The sequence below is a fragment of the Triplophysa rosa genome, linkage group LG21 (genome assembly GCF_024868665.1).
Source record: "Triplophysa rosa linkage group LG21, Trosa_1v2, whole genome shotgun sequence".
In the NCBI taxonomy this organism is placed as follows: domain Eukaryota; kingdom Metazoa; phylum Chordata; class Actinopteri; order Cypriniformes; family Nemacheilidae; genus Triplophysa; species Triplophysa rosa.
This window is the reverse complement of record NC_079910.1, coordinates 4,210,457-4,224,002: the sequence shown is the minus strand read 5'-3', so window position 1 is coordinate 4,224,002 and position 13,546 is coordinate 4,210,457. Positions and strand designations below refer to the sequence as shown.

General features: G+C 35.1%; 1 protein-coding gene across 1 annotated transcript; it reads left to right on the top strand.

The window, feature by feature from the left end:
- The first annotated feature begins 3,844 nt into the window (after positions 1–3,844).
- On the top strand, positions 3,845–5,405 carry hoxc12a (homeobox C12a). The gene is made up of 2 exons (XM_057319736.1): positions 3,845–4,430; positions 5,167–5,405. The coding sequence occupies exons 1-2, from the start codon at positions 3,845–3,847 to the stop codon at positions 5,403–5,405; spliced, it is 825 nt and encodes a 274-aa protein (XP_057175719.1).
- Positions 5,406–13,546: the final 8,141 nt, after the last annotated feature.

The following is a 13,546-nucleotide window of genomic DNA, read 5'->3' as shown; positions in this document are numbered from 1 at the left end:
ACGTATATTTAGGTACAACTGCTATCCATCTACTACGATTATACGTTTTAAAAGGATTTTGTACTATTTTTATAATATTTTGTAGTCCAAACAAGACATTTCACTAATAATCCCAAGGTAACATTTTAAAAGATAGTTCTTATGGAAAAATAAATCACCGATTCCAGATACATATTTTACTGAACAACGTTTCGGTCATGTGCTTAAGGACTCTAAAATAGATCCTCTAATCTATTTTAAATAAAAAATCAAATTAAAATACAAAGTTCAAATATTCTACACGACTCGAAAACTTTGAATTAGGGTCATTATTTTACGCATGCAGGTGGCACAAATGTAACACTTCGTGCAGAGTTGGAAAACATAATTGATTATAGCAAAGTTTTGGATTTTTTTGCTCTAATGATTAGATGTTTAATTCAACAGGCCTGTTCAGCCGAACACACAGTTCTGAAAAGCCCAGCTGTAAAGTAAGGATAGAGCTGCAGTGGGTTGAGGAGAAAGGGGTCTGATAACCTCTGGTGGCGGCATGGTGGAAATATCAGGAAGTGAGCACTACGGATTCAACAAGAAAACACATGCTTTGCACTGCTCTTCGGATTTTCATGGAAACGCTTCATTTTATTAAAATAAAATATAGGTTTATTTTAGGATAGTGTTAAACTAATACGTAGATTAATATACATATTTAAAAAAATGTCTTGTGTCCTTAAAAAGCGTAATCCAAATAAGATAAAGCAAACAGAGATATGATAATATTGGATGGGTTTATTAAAATATATGAGGCGGCTATAATCTAGTTTTGAACAGTATGATGTACTAAAAATAAATCAAATGTGACGCACACACACGTTTGCTTTTTATTTTTTCAGATACTTTAGAAAATCAGAAACTAGGTTACTCGAGTTCACGGGTTTGTTTTATTTATTAAAGATATTTATTTAAATAACTGAATAAGTGCACAGTTAGAAAATACAAAGAAAAAATATAAAAGGCAAACAACCTCATCCTTTAGATTTTTTATCATATTTTGGCTACTTCTTAATATTTCTGTGTCAAACTATATACGTGCGTATATAGACTTGTAAATAAAAAGAATTACAAATTAAAACAAACAACACTTAACAAACTTAGTTCAAATATCAAAGTAAAAAATGGAAAGGTTTTTGGCTAAACAATTATAATAAGTTTATTCAAATGACCTTAGTCGTTTCTGTTTCTATAAGCTCACGTGATATACAGTATTCATTTTAACAACTTTGCTTTGTTGTTTCTACACAAAAAGCGAAACATGTGCAATATATACGCGACGTGGAACTGAATGGAACACAGCTAAAGGTATATTTGGCTTGAGGTTTTTCCAATCGCAGCAGAATTTCTTTGTTGTTGTTGTTGATATTATTATTACTTTTATTATTAGTAGTAGTAGTAGCAGCAGCAGCAGCAGCAGCAGTAGTATTATGTAATAGTAGTAATAGTAATCAAACAGGACATGTTCCAGAACCGAAATTAATTTACATTTTGTTTTGTTTCCTTCAGAAAGTAGCCTCGGAGGAAATACGATGCTAGAGTTTCATTGAGCAAACCTGTCTTCCGGAATTTAAAGACAATAAAAGGCCTTTGTTTACGCTATGGCCCTGTCTGGACGGAAAAGGGATTCCAAGACAGCTATCTCAGAGCGGCGCAGACGGTGCACTAGACACTGACCTTGAACTAACAACTACTTTAGCCATTTTCGCGATTTTTTGATGTTTCAGCTTCGGCAATCCATCTGGTAAGACATTCTTGTTTTTAATTTGACTGTTAAGGTGTATTATTTAGGTAAGGTTGTGGCGCATTTTTTTTGTAAATTGTTGTTAGAATTCCAGGGGAGCACGTAACTTGTTTCACTGTCCGTTTACGTTAAAATGATGAGACAGAATTGACTAGTGTTATCTCACACTAACTAAATATCTGGTCTCTGTAGCTTCACATTCACTTTCATGATACTTAACACATTCAAGTCTGGACATTTGTGTCAGTTTATATTGCCTACACCAATGTTGTGCATCCTCTGTATGTTAATTGGTAATGTATTATGGAAAACTGGTTAACTTGTGTCTCAAATTTTGGAATAAAATCCTCGGTGAATTTAGAGACCATTATTTATTCTCTTGGTTGTTTTGGATCTATGCATAATATTGATAGGCCTACATCAATATTTGGAATGAGCTAATAGAAGGATTTCTTTAGACACTCTCTAGAATTATAGCCAACATACCTAAATACTTTTGTTTGTTTTGTGTGTTTGTGGTTTTGTGGTTTTTGGTTTGAAAGCCGGCAACAAAAGAAAAATAAATAAACAATCCCAAAGCCCCTCCTTCCTCAAAGCGACAGATAAACACAAAACCAGCAGCAAAAGTGTATATGTAGTTTATAAAATTAAATTTGTAACTTTTAAATGTAAAATAGCTACTTACGTGTTTTATGTCAGGACATGGAAGAAGATAATGTAAATAATTAAAAGAAATGATAAAAAAGCAAATATGTATCGCCGTGCTTATGCTGCATGCAACAGACATATGCACGCAACAGTTATAATTTAGAAATTTAAACTTTTATACAATTCCACAGCACTAATCACTTTATAATAATAGAACAGATGTTCGCACATATGAATATAAATATGTTATTGCTTATTTGCCCTCCACAACCAAAGAAAAATGACGACAAAATGCACGCCAGCGCCATATGACACTGACTATTGCTGCATTTATTACAATTATTTAATAATTGAATTAAATGGAGAAAAAGTACATTAAAATAAAAAGAATCACATCCAAAACATAAGACGTTTATAACAAATTTACCACTACTGCGTAGGCACTTTGCAGTACTGTTTTAATAAATAATATACTGTTTAACTTAGACTGTTGATATTGTCTCTTTGTCAGCATTATGTTCTCAAAAATTACACACGTCATAAGTCTGCGTCGTTGCAGTTGATATGAGGACAATTTGCGTTTGCACTTTGTATATTTACAATAAAAAACAATTAATGTGATTCATTGTGGTGCATTTGGTGCGGCTGAATCATTTAAATGCCTTCTGCCAGCTTGTTAAATTCATATAAAAGGATTGTGAGATGTGTAACAATCCTCCAAGAGTTTGACTGCGAGTATTTATAGGGTGTATCTGTTAAAGTTGTTCATATGAGGTGTATAGAGCATATTATCTCAAATATAGGCTACGGTCTTAAAATAACCTTATAGAATATCATCATCTTTTACTGAGCCAATGGTTTCAACCTGCTGACCCCACTACAGTAAATATGAGTGGAGCTCAGCACTGAGCATCAGTATTTCTTTAAAACAAGCCTGTAAAAGATCACATCACAGCTTTATATGACACTGAATTCAACCGTAATTTGTTTGAAAATAACGTGAATCACTCACTCCTTCGAGAAAAAAATAATTTTCTTGCAACATAAAAAGGTTTCGTTTTATTTATTTATTTATCTGCTCTGTAATAAAGATATTAAACGAGGCTAGGGACACTTCTATGCATTTCCAAACAGGCAAGTGAAAAGAAGATCGGTTTAGATCGCGTGGGCTATGGGAAAAGAAAACAAGATTTTACATTTTTAATAAATCAGTTTATAGTATTTTTAAAAAGCATATAAAACCCATAATATAGAAGTTAATGTTTTGTTTTGTCTGAAATGTACCGAGTGGGTGGTACCTTCTAGTGTTCGAGTAAGCTCCGGCACGTGACGTGAAAATGACCAATCAGGTGCACCTCCAGGTTTAACTACGTTAAATGTCAGATTGCAATAAACTAGAAGCTGTTGGTCTGGCCCGCGGAAATGGGCGAGCATAATCTTCTTAATCCTGGGTTTGTGGGACCTTTGGTAAACATCCACACTGGAGATAGGTTTTACTTCCCGAATTTTAGAGCCTCAGGGGGACAGCTGGCGGGGCTACCGTCTCTCTCGTACCCTAGAAGGGACAATGTTTGCTCTCTCCCGTGGAATCCATCGGAGTCGTGCAATGGATATCCTCAGTCTTACTTTAGCAGTCCCGTATCCATTAACCCCTCTTTTAATCGATCTTGTGAAATAACCCGACTGGATGAAGGCAAATGTTATTATGGCAGTTCGAGCAACACCAGAGAGTCTTGTTCAGAAAGCAACAGCCTCAAACGAGAGGAGCGAGCAAGAGATACATCAGTATCGTCTGATCACGGGATGCACAATGGGATGGGCAACGGTGGCACCTTCACAAAGTATGATTATGGCACCGAGCATCTGACCCAAGACCCGCCGTCCTGTCAGTCCTTGGAGTCCGATTCCAGTTCGTCGGTGCTTAACGAAGGAGGAAAGACTTCAACGAGCGACCCACAAACCCTGATATCGCAGGGAAACCACGCAAGCAATATCGCCAGTGGAGGAGGTTTGTCCCTCGCATTCACATTATTTCGATAACGTACAATAACGAAACGAATTAGTTTTAGCTATATTTTTGCACGCCCGTTTGTTTGTGGATTTATTTTGTGGCAACTCTTATTATTTTCCTGCATGTTTCGTGCGTGGTTGTTCAAGGCCACTAGGGGTTGCCCTAAAATGCTCCACGTTCACCAGTTTAAGCGTCCAGTCATTTATACAACCAGTAAACACAACACCATAAAATTTTGCAACCCCATTGGCAATGTTTGACATTTCGAACATAAAAAGCAAAAATAGAATTGACTTGTTTTAAATCATCTATTTGTTCCAGAGCAATTTTGAAAAATGGAAGTTTGCTCTGTTGACAGAAAAGATGGCTCTTGTTTTAATGACTCGTAAACTGAATGAATATCTGTTACCGTGCTGGAAGTAGTCGTTTAAATTGCATTCAAACCGTTAAATAGCTAGTGTTCTTTGACAGAAAGACAATTATCGCGTTAATGTGCATTTAACTTGAAGAGTGAAACGTTCAGAGGCATGCTATCCATGTAAACACATTACTCCCATTACGTCCACAGTTTGCATTACACTGGGTTCTCATTGAATTTTCTTTTTGACAGCCCACTTATGCCACATCAAACGAGACAGAAATGTATATTGTGTTTGCTATACTGTTTATGGTGCTGGCGGCCTGCGAGATGATTTAAAGCTCTCTAATGACCTATGCTTTGCCTTCTCTATAGGTGCCCCGTGGTACCCGATGCACACCCGGACCCGCAAGAAACGAAAGCCCTATTCCAAATTGCAACTGGCCGAACTTGAGGGGGAATTCATGCTGAACGAGTTCATCACCCGGCAGCGACGTAGGGAGCTGTCTGACAGGCTCAGTCTAAGCGACCAACAGGTTAAAATTTGGTTCCAAAATCGTCGGATGAAGAAAAAGAGACTGTTGCTGAGGGAGCAGGCTTTGTCCTTCTTTTAGGACGACACTATAAATCATTTCTCAATAGTCCAGCAGCAGTATTCAGTTATTGGTAATCTGGCACATTTTACTCTGAAAGTCTTGCCCCATGACACACATTCAGAAAAATCGAATACGATTCTGAAACATGTTAGGGGCATGCGACCAAACGTTGGCTCTAAAACTCAACTCTTACCATGTTTGTGGTGTGGTGTTTATTTTAGCGGGTTTGTGCCCAGTAATTTTGGGTATGTATAGGATGGAAATGATTTATTCAGAGTATTAAAAGAAACAAGCTGCCTTGGCCATCTCTCACTTGATTAAATATTGCAATGAACTTCTAGCTAAAGTATAAGCTGTGAGAGAGCGTTGAAAGGGTAATTAAAATGTATTCTCGTTCATTTTAGTGACATTGAAATTACTGCTAATTATTTATTACCAGAGTTCTAAAAACAAATAAAATAGCGTAGTAATATCATCTTGTGTCATGGTAAATGTGCTGTGGTGTGAATTTAACAAATGGCCTCTGTCAGCTCCAAAACATAGACAGAAATACCATACATGGTCACAGTCAGAGTTTATGTTCATAATCTCCTATCTATGTTGTTTTGCCAGTTTCGTTAAAAGTAGGTGTCTAGAAACACGCGCGTTCAGCCATCAAAGTCTTATCTCCGTTCCGCGGTCATCGCCACGTGTTCATTGGCACGTTCACGGTCACGGGCATGAAGTTAGTACCCCAACAACTATCTTGGGCCATTGTTGATCAAACTGCAATTACAGAACAGCTTTAAAGAAGAGTATGAGATAACATTTAAAAAGAAATTATTCGTGTTGCATCTATTATCTATAACGTGATATTGGTGTAAATAAGTAGGCCTGCAGCTAAGTCATTTGGATACAACATGGTGCTGCTGCTAATCATTTTTATAAAGTGAAAAGCATTTTTCTTGGCTTCGTCATATTTGCATTGTTGAAAGCATAAATTTCCCATTAATGACTGCTCGTCCCCTGATCCGTGTTATTCGGACATATTCGCTGAGGTCTATTTAATTATGTTACAACAACGCTTTGGGGAGAGAAATGCATGGTCACGCAATAATACGAAAAAGCGCAAACATAAATTAAAACAAAGATTAAGTAATTTTTAAGTATGGTGGAAATAGCTATCTAAATGAATTATAGCAATCTGATTAGACTGAATTAAAATTCAAATATTCACAAGCTTGTTTCGCAAATTAGCGCTACCCGTCTTGTTACCAGAAGCTTTATTTGCTCAGATCATCAAATATGCGCGTGAAATAAATATTTGCTGCATGATTATTATAATGGCTGTAGTTAGGAGACAAAAGCAAATGTTGTTCCCATTATTTTTATTGTGAAATGGCGCATGTAGCTATTATTTTAAAACAGTTATCGAACTAAAAAGATGTTACTATTATTAATGTGATTATTATCATAATTACGTTTATTATTAGTAGTAGTACAATTAAGGAATTTATACAGTTAGGTCAGTCGGTGCTTTTTTCTTATGTGACTGACTGAACTTGGCGACTGTCCTTTGATTTAACTGACCTTTTGTGTGATTATTGAAAGGACAAATGAAATTAAACTATATGAATGACATCATCAGCAACTACAATAACCAGTCATGTCCCCATCCTTTTTTGATTGTTTTGTGAATTTGTCTGTTGTATAATTTTTCTGTGTTGCACCGATGTCGCATTCCTTTGTACGTATATGTCTTGTAAATAAAGTTACGAGTTCATGAATGTATCCATATATGTGTATCGCACAGTTTCTGAAGAATAAAGTCTTTAAACTTTATTTTGTTTTAGTCTATATGTTCAATCATATTAATCATATGAGCTATTTTTAACGTGTAAAGCTTCTTATAACTTAACACGAAAGCATTTGGCCGCTGATATTATCTTCTTAAACAATAATATAAAAATAATATTACAAATAAATAATACTGAAAAAATACTTGCAAACATTTAGACTTGCACATTAACATTGCTTTCTATTCATTTATCTTAATAGCTCTTAAATATTTCAGACGTTTTTGTCGTTCTTAACTTACTGTTTTGTCATATAAATATGTGCCAACATGGCACATTTCGAGCAACATTATTGATGTGCTTTGTCCAGAGCTTGAAAATGGTGAAGACATCCACCTAGTGGATAAATTGAACAGGGACCCTGGACCATGCAAACATAGGCTAATACTTTTCTGTTCAAGAATAGCTAACAGATTTTAGACTTTGGAAACAGGCTCATTTGTCCACTGTTTAAGTATTGTACTCGTTTATTTATGTGTTTATGTCCACTGTGCAAGGAAAATAGTTTGGCTTTTATTTGCTACGCGTTTAGGGTCAACTTATAGTCACAGTGAGGTGTGTTACGTTTATTGTGATGTTATAGCTTATTTCTAACTTTATCTTACGTTTCTAAAGAATCGGTAGATAGAAGCTACAGTGGACCATAGATATCAATAGCTTTATTCTATAGCCTCGTGTCAAGAAGGCCTATCCTATAGGCTTTCTTCAAAGGAAATCCGCTGCAATCTTCACAATGACTTTTTATGTGCTTTGCGGCGCTTTTGACTTTGAGACTGACCAAATCTGTTTAAAACGGCCTGTCTCCACATCTCAGAGGTCATTGAGCACCTCCGTGCCCTTCAGACAAAACTTGTGTAGTCATGCGATTTAGGCTCGGTCGCTTCTGCTAGTATCACAGGCGTGTACATTTTGACGTCGTTTACATTGCACGCACATTAGTAATGTCTGTAGTTTACACGGGTTTGCGTGCGAATAACTGAGAGTAAGACATTGATAGCGTTTGTTTCTTAACGAGTAGCTTCATGTATATGCGCGGCCTAACAAAAGATTAGTCTAGCTGAATCGATAATAACTCCATACATGTGAAAACTGACGTTCTACACACTTACGTATTTCACCCCAAAGCTTTTGTAAAAGTGAACACGTTTCCTTTGCAGATTGCATTCAAGTTTGGTTTGTCCTTTTGTTTAAAATACTGCCTTAATATTGGTCTTTGTTTTAAAGGTCTTTCCATTTTTCTTTTAGTGCAAAGTTTGTTTTTCTAAATTCCATTTGATGTTTAATTTGTTATTTAAACGTCATGTTTGGTATGTCAATACATATTTTTTAATTAATTTTAAGTCAGCTTCGTTGAATGACCATGTCAGCTGCAAAACGTTTTGTTACATTTATACCTAGAAGTATTAAATGTAGAAATAAACATGATTTACAATTGTTTAGTACTAAAAATACATATATTTCGGTATGTACAGTATGTGTTTCTTACTATTGGATTAACGCTTCTATGTTTATAGATTGTTTCGTATTATTTATTAATTTTTTTAGAAAACTTTGTAAAAACAAAGAAAATTAGCGCAAAGTTTTTAGTACAATCTGTCCCAGCCATGCCTAATTTTGCTAGTATATTGAATTCTTCGCACGAAACATCATCCACTGCGTCATATCATTGCGTGACTATTGCTTTCAGGTTTATTGGTGCTTTAACCGGTATCGGAACTCCTTCCAGTGCAGTAATTTCTCATTAGAGAATATGTTATGGGGTTAGAGCGTCATAGTTAAAAACGATACATGTAAATATAATTACTATTTATAAGGTTTCCTCAAAAGACATATGGCCCATAACAGTGATCGAACCTTTATGGGTCAAACCCTAAAGCAGCCCTAAGGTCCTATTGCTAGTTGGCGTATTATGTATGCTGAACAGAAATAAATAACTTGATCTGGATTCTTGCCTATATTTAAGAAAGAACTAAACATACGAATATATATATATATATAGTATATGTGCTAAATATACGTGACAAAACGACGTTCAATATCATAATGGCCTTCTTTTCCATCCCACCCCTCGCATTTAGCTTTGTCTTAGTGGGCGGGAGCAACGTACAAATTGAAGGTCAAGTTAGTGTGTCCCATACCAAGTATCCAGTGCCACTAGAATAGACAAAATTCAATTACTCTTTTCTTTAATATAAAGGTAGGCTACACTAAATATTTAACTTAGTGTTTATTTAGTTATGCAATTTGCTTTATTAAAATTGTATTGAAAAATAATACATTACGTGCTTTTTGTGGTGCACTGGATGTAATATTCTCTTTTTTATATTGACAAACATTGTCATAAACTTCGAAACTTCATTTTTCTGATAATGTGGAATAAATGAATCTACTTTGCAGAGTAAGATTTTAGAGAACACTTACTATACTTTACTTACCGATGCATTTGAGTGTCCAGTAATAGTTTTAAGAACGTAATTTATAGATACGTATCCTATTTTACTAGAGTTAAGCACTATGATTTCTGACACCACTGGCCCCTATCCGACCATGTCAAGTTTCAAGTTAACGGTGTTTTTTTCTTTCTTTTTTGTTTTTAGTTATTTAAAAGCGTCATGTTGCAACAATGTGGTGTCATATTAGTACAGATTTGTTTTGAATACATACCTTTATCTCGTACTCATCAAGCCTTGGGGAAGAAAACGGGATTCAAAAACAATTGCCAGTCAGTTATCATCGTCGAATCATTTTAAGCAACAAACACATAAACATATCAATAGATTATACGTAATTGCATTAATAAGAAGAACATAAGATACATATTAGTTTAATTCCAAGTTGACCAAATTTTCTTTCTGCTAAAATCAGGGGTAACAAAAAACAATATTTAATGAATAATTTTTTTAATTAGAATTTAGAATTATAATAGAATCTTCATAGAACAATTGGACACAATACCTAAAAGATCATGCAAAGCCGTCATTATAGTGTAGCTTGAGAAGCAATTTGGTGTTGCTGGATTACATCCATATTCAACTGGCCCTCTGCGGTGCCTCTGCTTTACTTATATTGAGGAAAGATATTATCGAAAGTAGAAGCGGAAACTGCAACACATGCGTATTTGCGCCTTTAAATCTCCCAAAATATATTCCCAATAATTCAGTCCGTTTTTTTAATCGACAAGATTCGTGTCACCGCTGATATATCGCAGCAGCTGCTAGTTTTCTTTGCCATTTTTAACGTTCTGCGACAGCCTAAATTTTACAGTGTATTCCGACTCTTTAAAATGTTAAGGAAAATGTGACAATAGTGCACTTAGGCTATTTAAAAGCTATGTTATATTAGGCTATATGTAGAAAATAATGAAGTTTACCCTTTTCTCTCAAAGAATGCTGTGGCCTTACCTTTATAAGAATGTATTACTGTAATATAGAGCTTGTGGTATTTCTGTGGTCTGACTGATATATTTGGGTATTGGTTGCATGTGCTAATGCTCCACAGCTAGATGCACTTATAGAAACCAGTAAAAACGAGGGCCATTTTTTGTTGCTTGAAACTGTTCACAGCTCATACCAGCGAGTTTAACAGCCCGACTTACATCCAATTAAATTTATCTAGGCCATGAGGGGACAGTAATGTTATTACACAGTTTCCCTTTTTAGCCCCAGTGAGGTTCTAGCCCTAGAGGTAAACTGAAGGGCCTTTGATTCTTGCCTACAACTGTTGTGGGGTGTCGTTGTTGATAGATCTCTACTGCTGAATATGTTTCATTGCTTGTCAAAATCAAGGCGATTACGCAAAGGAATTGTTGCGTTGATGCACGGAAGAAAAAATGGACTGCACTGGCCATGCTGAAATGTAGCACTCGAGATATTTCTACGGATATGTCTTAAGCAAGTGCCACTCGTTTACACGTCATTTTAGTCCTAGCAGCATTTGCAAATGACGTTCAGTGTAGCTCAACTCTATAATTATATTCAGAGCATTGCTAAAATGCCACTGACATAGTCAAGGCTCACGGTTCTACATAGTGATGGTTTTAGGAAGAGAGTGGCAAACATTTACAACACCTCTGTCTGTCTCGGACTTTGAACGCCTTTCTAGCTTTTCTTCTCAGCTGAACTTGCCCCTTCTATTCAACTGCTACACCACAATATCCACAATTGTCGAAATCTCCAGCAGGGGCTGAGCATTTGTGAGGATATAGTGCTTGTTTAGAGAAAGGAAATGCCGCGCCTTTGTTGATTTCTGGGTCCTACAGCGAGTTAGTGCAGTGTGTGTAGTGTTAAGCTGTATGATGACATCTAAATAGTTGACACACGTGAAACCTACCTTCTATAGAACAACACGGGGGCCTTTAAGACATTTTAAATGTACATTTAAATATTTTTGTTTTGTACAGGAAAAGATGCTAAGCTAATTTATGACACGTAAAAAAATAGATATGCAGCACCATGACAAGATCGGGTTCAAAATATGTTGGATTGGTTTTCTTGTGTCTTTTTCATGCATTTGTTATTATTGTATATTGTTTTGCATTACTAATTTCCTTATTGATGTTGTGGAAGTACCGTGAACGAGCATGATAGAGAATGTAGAAACATTCATTTGGATGCTATTATTCCTCAAACACAAATTAAAATGCTTGAGTTTGTTCTCGATAAAAAATTGCCAGCACTGGATGACTGAACCTGCATGTGTCGCTGTATTGCATTTGCTATTAATCTGATTTTAATCCCAAATAACCTTTTATGTGTTCAAACTTTGTATTTATTTACAACTTTTTTCTTTTCCTGTCGAGGGCCTTTAATGGCTGCAGAGAGAATTTTAGTGGTCAAATTCAAGTGCTGGGTCTGGGCAGCTGTCTGCTTTCTTTGTACTTAGTTGCAGGCATATTGCACACAAACCTTTTGTCAGTTTAGAGAGGGCTCATAAAGTCATTGCCACATACCTCTTACATACGTTGGTAACTATACAAAACTATTTAGTATAAAGTTGTTCTTCGTTATATACATTTTTTAAATAGAAGCAATATTTTAGCCCAAACCTGCTTCATTTTTTTCTTTGTTAGTGTTGGAGAACATCCTGGTCACCCTGTTTTAAAAAAAATTAACACATTAGACAGAAAACGTGTAGTCTTGGAGACAAACTATTGACTAAGAGTTTAGTAACATAAACAACGGCAAATGTTTAGTTTAAAACTAGCGCGTTTGTATATGTTGCTCTCTGAAATTTCCACGAAAGGTGTTAAGACATCTAATCATGTAAAAATGTCTTTTAAAAATATTTTTTTCAAAAATAAAAAATATTAGGCACATAAGACAAATGTTTAGTGCCAATTTCTATACGCATATTTTATGTATAAAGAAAAAGGTTAATTTCACGAATTATTTTATAAATTGTACAAAGTCTAGTCAATGTCAGCATGTAAATAAATGTATTACAGAGAACTAATGAAACTTCTATATTGTGAGTTTAATGAAAAAAATCATCAAAACATATATAGTATCAATTAACACAGCGCCCAAGCTAAAATATGTTACCTGTTTTGGTAAGCTCTGGATGGTTTTGAAAATGTAGGCTATGGACTTGTTTGCCTTAAACAGATGTTTGATCATTTTTTAAAATATCCAGATTTAAAATATCCAAGATGTCGTTTGATGTATTTCTTGCACATGTTGAATGCAGTAAAATGTAGTGCTGAGGAGTAAGGAAGGCCGAACACAGTAGTATGATACATCATTTTATTTTCTCGTTTCATTTCATAAAAGACCGTGTTTAACACGCACGCTAACGTCATCATCTATGAACAAAAGCTCTCATTTTAAGTACTGTTGTGTATGAGCATTAACCTTTTGTGTAATCAATGGTTGAAAATTTTCGGATAAATTGATAGTAGGCTATCTTTTATTAGGACATCATATTTTCCATACGTTCAAAATGTTTAATAATATCAACAAAAAGACAAGTTTTTCTCAAACAAACTTTCAAAGACATATGAAACTCTCACATGTTCCATTAGTACATTCAAGATTTGGGTGGAGCCTGCACGTGACATCTATATGATATATTTGTTTGTTCAAATAATGAATACATATAAATGTATGAATTGCTTTAAAGATAATTTTACATGGGACGTCATAAAGAGAATGCATGTTTGAACAATACTGAAAAACTTTGCTACGAAATTCGAGCATTTGAATACTATCAGCGCATCTATAAACACGACAGGAAATCCAATTAGTCTTCAAATGTCATTATTTATTAATTTATAGCCTTGATACATGCGAAACATATAGAAACATATAATATACATGAAACCAATAC